Source organism: Saccostrea echinata, unplaced genomic scaffold (assembly GCF_033153115.1).
Source record: "Saccostrea echinata isolate AGI-Se365-2 ecotype Australia unplaced genomic scaffold, CSIRO_AGI_Sech_v1 ptg000014l, whole genome shotgun sequence".
In the NCBI taxonomy this organism is placed as follows: Eukaryota; Metazoa; Mollusca; class Bivalvia; order Ostreida; family Ostreidae; genus Saccostrea; species Saccostrea echinata.
The window spans coordinates 14,781,812-14,801,848 of NW_026889763.1; the positions used below are offsets into that span (position 1 = coordinate 14,781,812).

Consider the following 20,037-nt stretch of genomic DNA (forward strand, 5'->3'; position numbering starts at 1 on the left):
AAAATCCTCTCTATCCCGGTATTTTCCGCTACTGATTTGGCTCTTGTCTGTGACATCCTGATCTTGTACCAGTCAAAGAATACGTTGATAAGTTAAATTCTTGGTACAGTAAAAAATACTTAAATAAATGAAAACAGAATGCTACAGTCCAAATTAAATAAAATCTTTACTGTTAGCGCTTTCAGCCATGTTGGCTCTTCATTTTGCTGAGTGTGGTAAAGGAAAATTTAAGATTTTCCCGTTCTACAAAATGTGGACATCGGATGAAAGCGCCCGTGTAACCAAAGAGGACTATTTTATAAGACTGTTTAATCCAAAACTAAATCGCAAATGATAGATTATGTGTTCACAGATTTTATATTATTTCTATGCTTTAATTATACATTGTATTTTAACTGCGTTGAAAAAGTTCATGTAGCCGCTACCACAAACTTCATTGTGACGTCATAATACCTAAGATTTTTACGACGTCATTAGCAACGTTATTGGCAACGTTTTGAACTTTTCATAACTGTCTGAAGAGCCAACATGGCTGAAAGCGCTAACAGTAAAGATTTTATTTAATTTGGACTGTAGCATTCTGTTTTCATTTATTTAAGTATATATATATATATATATATATATGTATATATATATATATATATATATATATAAGAAAAGAAAAAAACTCAATCAAGATACAGTAGCAAGAACAGTCCATTTATATATGAGAAAAAAACTATGACAAACTTCAATCTATACAGATATATGAGAAAAATATGAAAAAAAAAAATAATTTAGGTACAGAGAAAAAAACCCAATCCGAATCCAAGAGAAAAAAAATCAATCAAAAATTCGATCCAACTTCACGAGAAAAAAAAATCCAGATATATGAGAAAAACCTATCAAGCTAAAGGAGAAAAAATGAATCCAGGTAGACAGGATAAAACTCATTCGGATATACAGATATGCATAAAAAGCTTAATTTATACGAGAGAAATAAAACCTCAATCTAGAAAGATTTCAAAAAATTAACTTAGGTATATGAGGAAAAAATCAATCTAGACACGTCCGAGAAAAGATTATTTAGCTACAGACACACAAACACACACACACACACACTCAACCCAGATACATGAGAAAAAAAATCAATCTAGGTATCTGAGAATAAAAATTCAATCTAGATAATTGAGAAAAAAATCAATCAAGATACCGGCATATGAGGAAAAAACTTTTCATCCAGATATTATTCTGTTTGCTAATTTTCAACTGTCACCTGAATTATCAAAATCTCGAAGTTAAAATCTATCTTCGCATTTCATTTCAAATGATATATACAATATAAAAGAGTTTTTCTTTTTTCTTTTTTTTTTTAAATGTCTTTGTATGTTTTTTTTCTTCAATCTTAATATTGTCTGCATCTACAAGCCAAGGGTTTTCGGTCCGAGGTTTGTGGGGTGCGAAAAGGACCGAAAACTTTTGGCTTGCGAAGATGAAAATCTACATACCGATTCCGCTGCTAGAAATCACTATATCGTGTGCCGAAAGGTCATGTAACGTTGATGCTGCTGTTCATCGACGCGACTGAATTAATTTTATGGGTTTATAATCCCATTAGTTAAAATGTTTGGAGATTACTTGTTAATATTTTGTCTTTCATTAAGATATTCTCAATATCATATATATTCAACTGCCAATTCATTTCACAAATGCATTATAGTTACATATAAACAAAATACAGCATCAAACTGATGGTCGTAATTTGCGGTTTATAGGTTTGGATGAAGAAGACGATGTGTAGACTAGTCAAGAGGAGAGTATGCGTAGACAAAGATAGGTCAAGGTCAAAATTATCCCAAACATCGTTGTCTGTTGAAAAAAGAGGCAAGTGGGCCTCTCTCCCCCCCCCCCCCCCCTCCCCCAGTATTATGAGTTTCTCAAGACTATGACCACATTAGACCCACCTAGAACAGAAACTTCTCATGTGACAAGAAATTATACAGCTAGGAGAGGACTTTATTATCATATTTATGCAGTTTGTAACAGGAGTAATGATATATGGTACACTGCATCATTTATATTTTAACTTCAATATATGACTTGGCCCCTTCCTAGAGCCTCATCATAGGACCCAAAGACATGAACTTTATATAATTTTTGCAGAGAGAGCTAGCTGCTCATGATAATCATGCCAACAATTTGCCATCTGAAAAAGATTTTCAAAAAATATATTCTGGGTTGAGTTTTCAATATACGACCGACTAAGCCCCACCCTGGGACCTGAGCCATGTGCCGGTAGGGCCAAGAATTTCGCCTAAGTGTTTAATATAATCATGGAAATACAGTTTGCCTGCTGAATGCCCATTAGTAAAGAAGAATTTCCAAAATATAATGCATTTTCAATATATGAGCAACTTAGCCCAAACCTGGAGCCTGACCCCTGAACTAGCCCGGGGCCATGAATTAAAGGTCGCGTTCTGATTATAATCGTGGAAACCGCTCGCCTACTAGATTTCTATGAGTAAAAAGGAAGGTTTTCTAAGATATAATACATTTTCTAATTATAAATATGACCACCAGCACCTGAGCCTTAACCTTAGCGGCCATGAAGTTCACAATATTTGTACAGGGCTTATTGCTCATTATAATCATGCAAATAGTTTAACTGATCGATATCCATGAGTAAAGAATAATAAGTCGGTTTGGCCCCGCAGGCCCCAGAGAAGCAGAGGCTATGAAATTCATTTTTTTTTTGTACTTTACCCATAGGTGCTGTATACAAAACTTGGTTCAGCAGTTCCAGGACAAAGAACTGAAAATGTGTGACACTTGAGTGATGACTCAAGTAACCAAAAAAAAAAATCACTCTAAAGCAGGTTTTTTTTTACTCATACTCAAATATCTATTGTCTCCTGTCACCTGTTTTCTGGTGACTCAAGATTAATCAATTCTGACAATTCTCTGAGGAGTATATAGAATATCACTAAGATCGATATCGGTAAATGATTGATCATTTTAAAATATTCACAAAAGGAGCACTGTACTAAAACTGTACTAAAACTCTAAATTAAAAATGAATATTTAAAATTAAATTTAGATTTCATGAAATGAAGTATTCGCTTTTTTAGTAAAACCTGTCGGCGAATTTTAACAAGTGCTTCTAGAAGTACTTTTTCCTATGTCTATTCTATGCCTATAAACGAGAACCGAATCATGTATCAATTCTCGACTTAAATGTCACATTGTTGCATTATATGCCTTATAATTAATAAATTTCACAATCAGCATATAAAAAAGTATAAGCCTTATAAATTATTGGTATGAAATCTAAAGCTCATTTTGCGACTTGCTAGATAACAATTTTCTCCCTCAGTTTAATCTTCGTCCATTGATTACAGCCTTCTAGGCAGTAGAATACACAATTCACACGACCAACGGTAAACAAGCCAGGGCAAATCAATTTTTAAAATCAATCTCCAAAATTTTGCAGACATTGTTTTTTTAGACAATGCCAATTGTTTACAGTACTAAGTCTTAGTTTTGTTTTAGAATTTTCCCGTATCTGGACGGAATTGAAACAGTCTGTTTTGAAAGTTATGAATGTACGATACCAAAGTTCATGTGGTTTAAGTTTCTTTTTTCCTCTCCTCTTTTAGGTGGCACTACAAATTTTTAACGATATCCTATATCTACAACAACTATGGATCCTACCATAGCTATCAAGTTGTTTGAATTGAATCTGATTTTATTTTTATGCCCCCGTAATCGAAGATTCGGGAGCATATAGGTTTTGGGTTTGTCCGTCTGTCTCTCTCTTTATCTGTTTCTTTGTCCCCAAAAATTTTAACATTGCCGATAGCATTTGACTGGTTGGAACTAAGGCTTTCAAATTTCAGGAATATTCCTTGTGAGAGAACTTTTCTTTGGATACGAACATATTTGACCTTTGGGCCTTGGAAATTGACCCACTTCTTTCAAAATTTTACCAAATCTTACTCTTGTCCATAACTTTTGAACGATTGATGCTAGGGATTTCATATTTCACATGTATTCTTGAGACAAGAACCTTTCTTTAGGTACCAACATTTTTTACCTCTTGACCTTGGAGTTTGACTTGCATTTGAGAATATATAAATTTGGTCATCGCTATCATACGGGGCATCAGTGTTTCATAAACTTGTTTTTTTTTTTTTTAAATTACAAGGAATAGGTCAAGCTTCTTGGGATTATTGTTCAATCTTTATAGCTTTCACTCACTGATTATGCAGACGAAAGAAAATTCTATTTCTAATTTTAAGGTACGTCGTAGATAAAAGATTCTCAGAATTTATTTGTATCAGGAAGGGGTCGCTCCACAATCATGCCAAAAAAATGGTAGTTGTATACTTTCTTAAAGTTGGAAGCAAAATTAATCATTATAAATCACATATAGGTATAAGAATATCTTATGTGATAAGAAATCGATGAGACTTAGAGAGATATATACTGCCTTATTTCAGCGTATCTTCAAATGTCCACTGTCCTCCAAGAAAATCAATCTTACAATACATACTTCTTTTTTTACGTTGGTAACACCGGGCTTCCTCTACAGGTCTACATCTATATTCATGGCATTCACAGTATTTTCTGCAGATGTCTATATTATTTAATTCAATAACACGTTTATCAAAGGAATCGGCATTACATGATTGGCGTTTCTGAGTTCATTATTTCATTGATAAGGGCACTGCCGGCGCTTACAATCATGTATCTAGACATTCATGGGGAAACATGGAATCACAAAGTCTGCAGGAAGACCTGCTTAATTCGATGTCTGCTTGATTTTATTACAAACTAACTAAGGAGCAGATTGATTATTACACATAGAACAAAATATACACAAAAACGGTTGACTTGGGGCGGTACATGGTTTATTTATTTGGTATTCTGAATGCTGCTCTAAGGGGACATTGAACTATTGATCAGTCATCTATTAGGAGACTGACATTACCTGTCATCTTTGGCGAATTCGATCTATGAATGGATGAAACCTATCTGTCCGTCTGATCGTCAAAAATTTTGTTTAGCTATTGTTTATGTTTTAGGAGAGGGGTGGGGGTAGAGTGGGGTGGGGGCTCTTAGAACTTTACCCATAGACAACAGGTATATCATGATGAAATGTAATTTCTCTATCGTGGTTGACTTAGTTATAGATCTTTGACCTTGACCTTCTAAAATTCTTGTAATACCACTCCTGACTATAAACTTTGATTTTGAAAGAAATCACTCTGTTAAAAATGATTTATTCATCATCATAAACTAAAACACAGTTTAGTTTTTTTTTAAATAAAATCAATGTTTATATAGTATTACCAATAGAGTTGACCTTGGCCTTTGACCCTGAGATTGGTACTGAACCACATTAACCTCTGCTGCGACTTTATTACATAGAAAATTTGTCTTCTAAACATAAAAAACATCAAGCAGAATCTACTATACCTCACTAGATACATGTACTTGTAATATTGCTTGGAATGAGAAAAAATCTTAATCCTCTACAGAATCATCTGTCCAGTATGATTCTGGTCCATTATTATTATGATGAACTACGTATTTTTCACAGTTTGATACTGCAGCTCTGTCTACGACCAATGAGACTCCCTAACAGAGTTTGAAAGTTTATATCAATACACTGTACGTATTATTCTCCATTAATGACATCGTTTGTTATAATGAAGCGATCATTGATGATGATTTTTTTTTCATCTTTAATTGTACTGTCATGCATTTTCTTTCTGAATATGGAATACAAGAGCATATTGATTTATTTGATAATAAAGGAACAATCACAGAGGATTGATTGGTTTATTTATAGACGAGAGAAGCCTTAAATGGAAAAATCTGTATCAGTGAAGGAAGACACGAGTTTACTTTTATAATTTGTAACTAGACGCCCCCGCCTTCAGCATTATCATTACAAATGGTATCCTAATCAAATCTTCGTTCCCAGCTCCATATCAGGGTTTACACAACAGATTATTTGTCGTCTGCAAATGACGTCATATTGATTGTCTTTCCTTTACTTAGGACCCCAGTTGCCATTTTTGGTTTCCCTTTTCGACCAATGCCTTGTGCTGACGTCATTAATAGAAGAATTTCTTCTGATTATAGAAACAATGAAGTGAGAGAGAGGTTATCTAATTTAAATACATTGTACCAACATCGCGGTGTAAATTTATATCTATCAAATACAGAACAAAACTTTCAGGCAGGAGTTTTTTTCTATCCGCTTTTTCAGCTTTTTAAAATCCAATGCTTGAACCTTTTTGAACTTGATTCCCCAAAAAATCTTACAAATAAAATATTTCATTGAATGCTTAACACACAAAAGCATTACATGCAAGTTCCCACTAAAAGCAGTGCCATAGGTCTACAAGATAGCTGCAGAACTGTAGCTCTTTAGTAAGAAAATTCGGACAGGCGTACTTTTCAAACCTATGAGTATTTTAAGGTTTCGCCTAATAGTTTATCTCATGTATTGATGTAAGAAGAATCTCCGAGGACTTACCAAGCAGCGCCAATCGAAGAGCTGACGCATTGTTGAGTTTGATGAATTCTCCGAATGAGCGATGGGTGAAATCGGCGTAGCAGTGGTGCTTAGAGTACCCAGATTGCATGGCTAACTAGTCCACAAAAAATATTTCTGTAAAACTCCAGCACCGACCCGGACGTCATCCGTGGAGGTTAGCAGAGCGCGCACCTGTAAAGATAGGGATAGTCACCATGTGAGAGTATTTATGTTGTCATGTTAAAGTCAGACAACCTTACACAAAGGTAATCAAATCAGCATCACTAACGGAGACTGATACGCCATCAATTAATCTGCCATTTATAATTAATATCTCCTATGCTTAAATGGAAAAATGTGTGACTGTCAGAGAGAAGGAGAGTGTCCCTCTTCAGAAGAGTTGTTCTATCTCTGTGTCAAAGATATTGCACGAAAGCAACTTTCTGATACATGTATTTTGGGGAAAAAAGATGCATCTTCTGTGAATATGAAAAAGTATATGTTGATCAATTTTTGTACTAACTTTCAGAGACCATTTTGGATGATGCAGATGAGAACAAAGGAATTAAAACCTCATAATTAAACACTTTTTATTAGTTCTGCCCTAAAATAATATTTGATTTAAATGGAATCAGGAGATACACATACAAATCAGCAAGGTCCGGAAATAAACTGTATTTTATTTTTAAAACTTCCTATATTTCATTTATTTATTTATTTATTTAAGGAGTTAATGCTTTAGAAATTACAGATTGCACGCTATCCAATCTGCTAAATTAACATATTTATTCATTAGTATCAGAAACATCTTGTAGTTGTAAAAATAAAAATGTTATTGCTTCGTTCTTTGCAAAAATACGAGGAATATAACATTTGATGAATAAAAATTGTTGAAATTTGAAGAAAAACTAGAAATATGTCCATAGGACATGAATGCCCCGCCGAGGGTATATTAGTAATGCAACATTTTAAGGTATTCAATGTATAATGAAGGGATTTTTATCAATTTTGAATAAATTTAAACTATTTAAAAACGCATTGCTAGAAAACCATTAAAGTGAAATGAACCAAATTCACATGACTGATTACAAGTAAGACGGCGGTCACTTTGCACCTTAAAAGTTTTTGAAGAGTTATCTCCCCTTGATTAAAATAAGAAAATTTTTAATTTCTCAAAATTTCTGTGGTAAATGATTCATTTTATTTTATAGATTAATAAAGAGAGAGTTTATGATATTTTCACCAAGAGATTTGTTTGAAATTCAAATTACTTTTTACAATATCTTAAAAAACATGCACTGCCCATAGACTTCAATGTAAAATTCAAGGTGCAATTAAGTGGAAAATAATCAAAATTTTGTAAATTCCTTTGGTGGAGCATTTTTATTTGGTAACACCTTCAAAATGCTACCGTGATTAAAAATATTGGACCATGCATTTTTTTGGTACAAAATATGGTCGTTATACATTGAATACCTTAACACAAATTGAGAAAAGTGAGGTCAAGGTCAAAGGAAAGGTCAAGGTGAAAAAATATTGATGCAGTTGAATAGCTTACATCAGTATGTATCAGCGTATGAAGTTTTACATTAATTTAAGAAAAGTGAGGTCAAGGTCAAAGGAAAGGTCAAGGTCAAAAAATGTTGATGCAGTTGAATAGCTCTCATCAGTATGTATCAGCATATGAAGTTTGATAACATTATCTTGTATGGTATCTTTAAAACTGGGCTAAAAACTTATTTAAGAAAATGAGGTCAAGGTCAAAGGAAAGGTCAAGGTAAAAAATATTAATGCAGTTGAATAGTTCTCATCAGTATGTATCAGCATATGAAGTTTGTTAAAAATATCTTGAATGGTGTCATTAAAACTGAGCTAAACACTAATTTAAGAAAAGTGAGGTCAAGGTCAAAAAATGTTGATGCAGTTGAATAGCTTACATCAGTATGTATCAACATATGAAGTTTGATTACACTATCTTGAATGGTATCTTGAAAACTGAGCTAAACACTAATTTAAGAAAAGTGAGGTCAAGGTCAAAAGAAAGGTCAAGGTCAAAAAATGTTGATGCAGTTGAATAGCTTACATCAGTATGTATCAACATATGAAGTTTGATTACACTATCTTGAATGGTATCTTAAAACTGAGCTAAACACTAATTTAAGAAAAGTGAGGTCAAGGTCAAAGGAAAGGTCAAAGTCAAAAAATATTGATGCAGTTGAATAGCTTACATCAGTGTGTATCAACATATGAAGTTTGATTACACTGTCTTGAATGGTATCTTTAAAACTGAGCTAAACACTAATTTAAGAAAAGTCAGGTCAAGGTCAAAGGAAAGGTCAAGGTAAAAAAAATGTTGATGCAGTTGCATAGCTCTCATCAATACCTCATATGAAGTTTGATAAAAATATCTTGGGTAGTTTCTTTGAAATTGAGCTTTGAACAGAGCTAAACGCAAAGTGTGACGGAAGGACAGACGGAAGGACGGAAGGACAGAAGGACGGAAGACGGACATGACAAACACTATATGCCCCGGCCATATTCATGGCGGGGCATAAAAATGTTTTAGGCTACCCCCTTCAGGTACACCTCTGTGTTTCTTATACGCCAGAGTCATTGTTGACTAAGTATTGATTTAGATTATCACAATAAAACTGAGTTTTGATTTTTGCGATAAGGGACCATATTTGGCCCTCATCGTACCTTATCCTTTAACTTACAACTGCAAGAGTGATTTACGTGTTCGTTAATCACGACATACTTCTCTACAAATGTGTGTAAAAAATGACTGATAAAATTATAATATGTATTGCTTGTAAGTATTGCAAAAATGGTTGATAAAATTATAATATATATTGCTTGTAAGTATTGTAAAAATGGCTGATAAAATTATATGCATTGCTTGTAAGTATAGTAAAATGACTTATAAAATTTTAATATGTATTGCTTGTAAGTATTCAATAATTGTTGATAAAATTATAATATATATTGCTTGTAAGTATTCGAAAGTTACTTCAGACCCGAAAATTTGAAAAATATCTAAGTTCGTCAGATCAAGGCTTATTATATATATATATATATATTTATGCCTCTTCCAATTGACGCTATTTGCTCCTCACTTGTTCCTGTGATCCGGGGGATAAGCTGGTATTTTTCATTTAAACAATATTTTATTATGATTAAACATAACTGGATTGGACAGCAGGCACTGCCTATATAAGTCCTCTCCACAAGCTGGTGATAAGCTGGTATGCTTTGTGAGTAGTATATTAGTGAGTAGTATTTACGGTAGAGATCTGAGGGGATCTTATCTGACCAAGCGAGTACTGACGGGTTACGCCAGACTCGCTACAGTGATTATCTGTAACCGTTCGATGTACTATATACCTACGAGTATATCACGATTTGAACCAGTACACACATCAAAACAAATTGTACTCGCATCAACAACTACAACTGATGACGGAACTGGGTTATATTTGACATCTCTCTCTCTCTCTCTCTCTCAACTATAGAACAACAAGGCATCATATAATGTTGCAGAAACGAAACATTGATGTAGGTGTTTTGCTATAATAACGCACTAAAAGCTAACTTCCGATATTTTTTTCTTTTTTCGGAGATAATCAACAATGCCCAAGAAATCAGATGAAGTAAATGAATCTATGTTTCTTACCAGTCACAGAATTAATGGCATCGATACTATACTGAAATGAAAATTTAAGTTGGTTTTGAGGGTTAAAATTATGATATATTATATTAAAGGGCATTTTATCGCAGCTCCCCGAGACTATATTGGGGTGATAAGAGGTATCTGCTGAGATGGAGACAGTATATATATATATATCACCCTTTACTTTATGTCTACCGTTAGCGACATCACGACATCCATTAAACATCTTCTATATATTACATTAAAATTATGTCTAATAATAACTTACAGCGATTTTTAACTGCGCGGAAATTACTTGTATCAGTTCTGAAAGAGTCTTTTAATCAAAGTTTAAATTTGTTCTTGAAAATTTAACACGTGGTTCAAGATATGAAATGATTGTTCGTTCACAGATCTTGAGTGTAAAAAACCGAAACTGACTGGTTCCCGCCTTAATCTTCTTCTCTAGATGTAACAAAAATACAGGAAGAAAAAAAAAAAAGTTGACAAGATTTAGATTTAGGAGGCTTTTCTGAAAGAAGGTATAAATCACAGTTATTGTAATTGTCCGTAAGGTTCGGTCCAGGAAGGACACGTCAGGGAGGTGTCATTATACTGAGTGTGTGCTGCCTAATGAAGCTGAATCAGGGAATCTATTAAACTTCCTCTAAAAGCCATGTTTAAAAGAAACTCCCTTGTGATTTGCTTAAAATAGTCTTTTTAATGTCGTAATAAGAAATCTTTGACAAATTGCGGTCATTTTCCCATTTATTCAAAGCATTTGAGCAAACTTGTAAGTAATTACTGAAATCATTGTCTAATTAATGAATAATAGAAATTATTAGATGGGTACCCGCTTTTATGCACAAACCTGTCTTGTATTTTTTATGGCGCCCCGTTTTTAAATTTCAATGATATCGATATTCATAAGAAGTATTTTACATGCAGACTTGGTATCTTACAAGAAATTGTGTGTGTTTAAATCACATCTCAGTCTTTAAAAGTCAATGAAATTGAGTTCGATCTTCCCTACCTATACTGGATTCGTTAACTTCATAAAAATCCTTACAAAAATACATTGCCGGGTCCAGCAACTGCTCTACCAAGCCCTATCTTTACTATTCGCAAAAGTATTAATTGCTGTACAGGAGAAACTTCAGACGTACTGTGCTACAGCATATTAGAGAAGTGGTGTAAATCAAATGTGTATTCTCAAAAACTACAAAGAACTTTTGGAAAATTTAAAATCAAACTGTTTTTCAAAAGTTAGTTACATCAAATATGTTTCGATGCTATTGATGTTTAAAACGTTTTGAGATTTTAAATTTTCCAAAAGTTATTTGTAGTTGTATCTCAGTGAACTCAAAATAAAAGACACCACAGAGTCTGCCACATTTGTTTTATATTTGGATTTTTTACTGACTATAGACGATATGGGCAAACTTACAACTAAACTGTATGATCATGACAAACGAAATAACTTCAGCTTTTCCATCGTAACTTTCCTTATTTGTGTAGTAATATTACACTATCACCTGAAGATGGTGTTTATGTCTCCCATCTTGTTCAATACTCAAGAACATGCTCTTTTAAACCGAAGTAGGCTACTGACAAATAAGTTGTTGTTACAGAAATTTCAACAACCTCGTTTAAAGTCTGTAATTCGTACATACCATTCTATGGCCGTTATAATGACCACCTATCATTGGGCTGTTATTTGACTGAACCTTTTCATACTAATTGTTAGGATTTTGTTTTTAAATATGATAATGGATTACTCGGTCTACCTGAAATATACTCAGTATTTAGGACTCACAGCGGGTGTGACCTGTCGACAGGGAATACTTACTCCTCCTAGGTATCTGATCCCATCTCTGGAACTTCCAGAGGTCCGTGTTTCATGCCCTGTTTACAGATTAGTTTTTTGTAGCTTTGTTTTTTTTTTGTTTTGTTTTGTTTTTGTTTTTTTTTTTAGATCGATCACTGTTCGGTATATTCACCTATTTCACGTAAAAATAGAAAAGTGACATATAATATATAGAGAATAATACATGGCAAAATCTGTATCACACCCCATATCAACCCGAGACTCCAATATCAGCCCGAGGGCCGAAGGCCAGAGGGCTGATATTGGTCGAGGGTTGATATGGAGTGTGATACAGATTTTGCCATGTATTGTTGCTTTTATTATATATTTGAAAATAGTGTCAAAAAATCATATATAAATCTGTAAATTATTTAATTCTTAATAATTGAATATGTTCCTTTTTTCGTTAAATTTCCTTTCTCATTATTTTTTTTTTCCAAAGGCAATGCATACAGCGATAAGAAATGAAATAATTATAAATTAAACAATTATTTTGAATAGCATAAAATATCTGATGAAAATTTACAGTTTAAATAAACTTCATAAACAATTAATAGAAAAAAGATCCGAGATACTCCGAATGAAAAATACAGAGATGTTCCGGAATGGTGTAATAAAGGGTGTGATAAAGGGTGAAATAAAGAGTGCTGATACAGGGTGTGTAATACAGGGCACGTGCTTGTGTTCATATCAGGGATGCAAAAATCATGTATTATTGAACAAATATATAATAAAGGTAAATAATAAATAGATTCATTATATCCCAGAGCTGCTTAACTGTGATCAGACAATTTTTTGGCAATCACCTTGAAACTTGACAATTTTTCAAAACATTAAATGAGGAAATCTGAATGTACTTTTATCTTCATTACAGTAAAATTAATTCTTTTAATGCATTACGTGTAAATCTAAAACGATTGGAGGGTTCAATATTCCTGAAGTGAGGACGTATACAAGACTCCTCCGCCGAGCTGATGTTGTAACATTCATAGCCAAAACTTAAGCGGAACAGAATCCTAGTTGTAATTCCTCAAGGATTAGAGTTATTTGATCCTAGGATTATTTTAGTTCACGCGTACTCATATGAGATCCGTGGGTGAAATCCTCCCTCGGAATAATACACAAAACACTGCATTAAATCAAGTAAGCGTTACAGCAGTGAAATAATACACGTGTAATACTGATCTCTAACAGTTGCACAGTTTGTTATTTCGGCAATAAATTTTTAATGGATTTGTCAACATGATATTTAGGTGAAGGAATTTTTCTGTCAATTTGTCGACGCGTTATTTAGGCGAAGGAATTTTTCCGTCATTTTGGTAAATTTTCTATGAATTACGATTCAGTAAATTAAAAATTTACGATTGAAATGACACATTGCAAGTAAATAATTGTTAGATGACATTTAGAAGTCTTCATTCATTTATTTTTAATCAAATTATCTCCATTAAACTAGATGTTATGTATGGTTGAGTGGGTGTTGTGCTCCCTGCTGCACTTAGCACCTCTAATACTATTTAGGCATCACGTGTCGGAATCCCAATGAATGTCATTTAATCATATCTGTAGCGGCGGAAAATATCAAAGAAATCCAAAATTACATAAGTTATATTAATTTAGTTCTTAAGTTTTACTACCAAAGCTTTCAAGTTAAATATGAACTTTTTGTATATCAGCCACTGGACGCGGTTGGTAAGGGGGGGGGGGGGGTCCTTTGGGTGTTTCGAAGAGTGTCAATCTTTAATATAAACAACAGAGTTCACTATGCTTTCCCGTCGACAAAAGGAGGCTACGTAGCAAACCAGAGTATAAATGCAGGTGCATTGTTGTACTTTTGAGACGTGAATTAAAGAAAAATAAGCGCTTGTTTGGCTTCAGATATTAAAAAATGACATGCGCACAGATAAGGAAAACTTGATTGTAAGAGCATATATGTAATATCAATACTTAATTGCTATGAAATAATTCAATTAAATGAAAAAATACAGAATCATTAAAATAACAAAATAAAGTTGTCAAACTTAACATCTTGAGCAGAAAAAAAAGATGGACTGTAGAATAGGTTTTATACAATACAAATTGTGAATAGGAACCCCCTGATGGACCCCCTGAAACTTCAGAGGTGAGATCACATGCCTAGGACGAGTAAGTACCCTCTGTACTGATCAGGCTCAACTGTAAGTTTTATTTGCAAACAAAATCAATAAACCGACTATAAATTGGCGAAATGCTGACTTTAAACGAGGTTGTTGAAAGCCATGTAACATCACTTATTGGCAGTAGCCGGCCGCGGTTTATAAATTGATAGTACTCAGAACATACTCTTACGCAACGAACCAGTGGGGAGACATAAACATCATATGCAGGTAATAGTGGAATATTACTGCATAAATAAATTTCCTTATTCAATTTTTTTTTCTTTATACTTCACTATATACCAATATTAAAGTTTTCGACCATAAATAAAATTTTAAGAAACAGACAGGGCTACAGGTAGAAATTCTGACACAAATAGCAAATGATTTTTAGAGCACCTATGGCTACTGGAAGAAATTCCGAGACATATACAGAGCTAAAATATGACTCAATTCGGACTTCAGAGTGCATAAAGGGCCAGTTGGAAAATTTCTTGCGATTACACAGGGTAACTGGAAGAAATTCTGAAACGCACAGAGCTTATGGTAAATTTTCTCAAAGCATGTAAATTCAATAGCAAAGTTTCAGAGCGAATGGTTGAATTTCAGAGCGCATTTAGGACCAATACCAGAATTTTTAAGACCACACAGTTCTCTTGGAAGAAGTTCTGAAATACATAGGAATGATTGTTGAATTTCAAAGCGTATTTTGGGCTAATTGCGGAATTTCTAAAATGACACAGGGCTCCTGGAAGATGTTCTGAGACACATAGGAATAAATTTCAGAGCGCATTTATGGCCAATGGTAGAATTTCTTAGAGCAGACTGGGCTCCTGAAGGAATTCTGAGACCTGAAGGGCTAATGGTAAAATTCCAGAGCGCATTTAGGACCAATGCCATAATTTCTGAGAGTGCACTGTGTTTCTGGAAGAAATTTTAAGACAAATAGGGCAAATGATAGAGTTTTTTTTTTTAGAACAGATAGGGTCAATGGTAGAATTTTACGAGGCTTCTGGGGGCGGCTGATTGAAGAATTTCAAAGCAAAAAAGCCCATTGACGGAATATCAGAAAACACGCCAGACCTAAAAAAAAAAAAATTCCGAGACCAGACATTGCAAGTGAAATAGTTTCACCATAGAACATACCAGGTCATTGGCAAATTCAGAATGCAACTGGACCAATACTAAATTTCAGCGGAGTTACTAGTCCAATGGTTGAATTCCTTGTGTATAGCAGCATTATGTTTCGTGTTTCAAACCAATGATGAAATTTCAGACGGTTTAGTACATGTACTCTGAATTACATTGGAATTCGTGCAAGTCTAACAACATATCGTCTAATGGGGAACCCTGACCTGGTAATTAAGTAAATAGTCGAATTTCATACCAAGTACCTTAAATAGGGCTAGTAATAGAATTCAGTTTTAACTCACTAAATATACGTTTATTCCGTACTTATCTTATATAGACAAGGACGTGTAGTGGTAGGCAATCGAATGAAAACTGAGCGTTATTGATTAATTAAGTATCTAAATAATATCTCTGTGTGCTAAATGATAAATGTCTCTCTTTATGTTGTCGACAGATCCTCTCATTTGTTGACATCAAAGACGGGGAGATCCCACAGCATTTCCTGCACTTAATAGAATACAACAATTGTGATAATATACCTGAGTGTGCAACAAAACTCGGCGTTCGAAATACCAGAGAGCACATTCCAGGTTAGCTACCGCACAAACTCTGTGTAATGGCTACATTTGTCCTGTATTGAATCTTATAGGAATCTTTTCATGATTTTTGGTCCAGTTTTCATACGAATATTACATGTAATCTATCTTGTAGCATGGCCGTAAGAAGATAGAATCAAAATTTAGTGTCCATTATAAACCAAATGTATTATCAATATTTAGCTTAACGTTAAAATAAAATCCTAAAAGTAATAAAACGTTTTAATTAAGGGTTTGCAGGTTATTTTTAGAATTATGAGTTGCATTGGAATCAAAATTTTATTCTTAATACAAATACACTATCTTTAAAATTACAATTTTTTTACATTAAGGGTTATTTTACATTAAGACGTCTTTTCGTTATGTCCGTTGCTTCTTATGCTCAAGTAATAAAAAGCGGACAACAAGACTGCAGTATATGGTATAGCTTAGCTATTACTCTTTGGCTGTCATAAAATATCAGATTTTTAAGATCAAAGGAATTCGGGTATATATATATCTCCCTCGCGTGACATTTACTGCTTCTCACAAGTAATTTATAAGATGATTATTGATACAGTCATGATTTTAATATTTGACAAAACATCTAAAATATTGACAATCTTTAATACTCTAAGATAAAAGTTTTAGTTCAGAGTTTAAATAATTTCTTAATAACTTATACATATGCATATCTATACATTCAAAATATATTTTTGCTGCGAAAATCAAAACATTAAACTGAACATCTACCAGAATCTCTAATATATTTGTGTACTGATGAAAAATAATTAAAATATATTGGTTGATATAAACATTTTGAAATGAACACGACTGGAAATTAAAAAAAACAAATTTAACAGAAATAGCAATTAATATAAAAATTTATAACAGCAAACCAGATTTGGGAAAGAAAGCGCTAAAAATATGACATACATGTACATGTATGTATAACACAGGCAAAAAAAAAAAAACATAACTAAATATGTTTCGATTTAGGCTTCTACCAACATTTGTGTTGAAAATACAGTAATAATGGCTGACAAACTTTTTCTTTCTGTTAAACTAGCTTTTTTTAAAAAAATCAGAACTCTGCAACACGGAGGTTGTGTTAAAAATTAATACAAATAGGGAATTTCTGTTACTTTACACGGGAGTAATTCATACCAGGTAAAGGGGTTGGAGTACCGGATACGGGTGATCTGGAGTAATTAGAATCGAGTAAAAGGGACGTAATTAATTAATTAGAATCAGGTGCATGATATGGAGTAATTAATTCCGGATATGAGATGGAGTAATTAGAATCGGGAAAAGATGACTGAAACAATAAGAATCGAATACAAGTGATATGGAGAAATTAGAATCGGGTACATGTGATATGGAATAGTAAGTACCGGTAACAAGTGATATGAAGCATTAAGTACCGGTTACAAGTGATACAGAGTACCTAGTAGCGCGAACAGGTGAAAAGGAGAAATTACTGCCGAGTTCAGTGCATGAAATGGAGTAATTAAAATAGGGATATGGAGTAATTAGAATTGGAAAACATGTGATATGGAGTAATTAGAATTGGGACCAGATGTGATATGGAGTAATTAGAATTGGGAACATGTTATATGAAGTAATTAGAATTGGGAACATGTGATATGGAGTAATTAGAATTGGGACCATGTGATATGGAGTAATTAGAATTGGGAACATATTATATGAAGTAATTAGAATTGGGAACATGTGATATGAAGTAATTAGTACCTGATACAGGTGATAAGGAGTAATTAGTACCGGATACAGGTGATATGGAATAATTAGTATGCTTATCTCGTTATGGCACCCTGTTAAAAATAAAGTAACCCTGTGTTTACATTCTTCACATGTACCTACACACCCTTAATGAATCGTCCCCCATCCAATCAGCTCTTACACCAGCCTAACGATCGACTTATTAAATATTTGAACATGAGCCCGACCAGGAAGAAAGTAAAAAAAATGTTGATTTATAAATTTACTCTCCTTTTAATTTAAAAGGCGATCAATACACGACTTATTGTGTATATTTGCTATAAATGCATTTGAAATATTATCTTAAGTATGATTATGTAACCAGAACCTCCTTTCAACATTTCCATAACTTTTTCTTAAAGTTGAAAATTGTTTTAAAATTGAGAGAGAAATTATTGTAAAAAATGCAAATGACATTTGAAGTATACGAAATATACATACCTCAGATAATGTACAGCTCCTATAATAAAATGTCAGAGAAAGCGTTATTCCACAAATTAAATGCAAGAAAATGTTCAAACGACAGGAAATTAAGGGTCCCACACAAGAAGAGTCTAATTAACCATCTCATCAGGTTTTCCTCGCGCTCGTTGTACACTGGTAAAATTGACAGAGGATCAGGCAAGAAACCTAATAATGTGATGTTAGCTAATTCTCATCTCCAACTGTCAGCGTGACGAGCAGATTCACGGATCAATGGTAGCACGCGCTCAGGTCCCGCCCACTTCACAGCCGGAATATACACACACCATTACACACGCGGACAAAATACAATATAAATGGTGCCATCCATAAAAGAAGCATTATATTAGCTAATAATCAACACACATCGATTCCATTTTACCTGTTAAATCAACACTTCTCTCGGGGGAACTGGATTGTTATTGAAGGGCTTTGAATTCTAGACAAACGCTTCCATATGTTTAACGAAGAAATAATTCAATTTAGAAAAGTTAGACCCATGCATTCGGCTAATTTTTCCCCTTTTTTACAATTGACATTGAAAAGAAAGCTCCCAGAATGCGGATGCATTAGAAACCTGCAAAAATTGGGAAGTAATATCCATTAAAGTGTAAAACTTCAGAGGTTTTGCTGCGACAAACATCAATCTTTTTAAAAGTTCTTCATTGATTGTACATCTACCACTTCTCCTGCTGCTTCCTTGGTTAACCGAGAGACGCGGAAGACAAGAAAAGCCGCTTCCGAATTCAACATAAAATATAAATCTTTGAAAATATACAAAGGGACTTCAGCTACTCACGTACCCGTGTGTTGTGACTATCAATTCTAATACAGACCATTAAAAATACACATCGTGCAAAAATTGTCTAAATTTGGTCATTTTTTGAAGAACGGACAAATTGAATTGACAAATTGACATCCTTTTAAAAAGGATATCGAAGATCATGAATATCAATGAATTTGGTACAATAGATAAGACATCTTGCTAACTGTAAAAACTAGGCCATAACCAAAATAACGTCTTTATTGAACTACGTTCAAAATTCTTAATTATAGTTCCGTTTGTCTTAATGGAAAATATCGATATGATATAAATTTCAAAATGTATTTATTATCCAACATCAATTAACATTTATGTCTTACATGCATGACAATAACAGCATATTTTGATAAAAATTTAGACATTTGAACAAAATCAAGAAAATCATGCTATTATCGTCTGCCTTGCAATTCTGTACAGTTTTTCAGTGTCTTTCACAACAGATGTTAAAAAATCGAAGGAGTTAATAGCATGTCTTTGGAACATATAATTCCATACCATCATGAGAAAGCGTGTAATCTGACGATAACAATACAATCTGTTAGACATATTTCTTTATAAATTTATCCCATTTTCAAGAGATTATCAAGATCTCATAGAAAAGAGAACAAAAACTAGTCAGTCTTACAACAACGAATACTTTGATTTAGTCATTGATTTCAGTGTATATCCCTTTATAGCTGTGTAGAATTTTTTTATATTCAGATTAAGATGCTGAGTTTACTTCAACCCGACTAAGCTTTTTGATATCAAAGAAAACTGCTTCTTCAATAGAAATGGAACTCAGAAATTTTAGCATCTTGTGATTTGTCATTTACAAAGTTACTTCGTAAGAAAAAACTTACTCTGACTCTACACATAGTACTCATAGGTTGATATTGACCACATTTATGTAGTCTTTGGAGATCTAGATGAAATATATGGAGATAACGAACAGTATTCAAGCTCAAAAGTCCATTATACAATACAAAATAGGAGCAGAGCAAACACAGACCTCCAAACATCAGAGATGGGATCAGGTGCCATGGAGGAGTGAGCATCCCCTGCCGACCGGTCACACCCGCCGTGTGCTCCTTGTCATGATCGGGAAATA

The 20,037-nt window shown here is 33.5% G+C and overlaps 1 protein-coding gene across 1 annotated transcript in view; it reads right to left on the reverse strand.

Moving 5' to 3' along the window:
* Nucleotides 1-18,301, reverse strand: part of LOC133186797 (uncharacterized) — a 130,175-nt gene extending 111,874 nt beyond the window's left edge. The window contains exons 1-2 of the mRNA XM_061322121.1: nucleotides 18,104-18,301; nucleotides 6,527-6,718 (exon numbers count right to left, since the gene is read on the reverse strand). Coding sequence (XP_061178105.1) covers nucleotides 6,527-6,635 — 109 coding nt within the window. The 5' untranslated portion in view covers nucleotides 6,636-6,718; nucleotides 18,104-18,301. The remainder of the gene's footprint in view (nucleotides 1-6,526; nucleotides 6,719-18,103) is intronic.
* Between the last annotated feature and the right edge of the window lie 1,736 nt (nucleotides 18,302-20,037).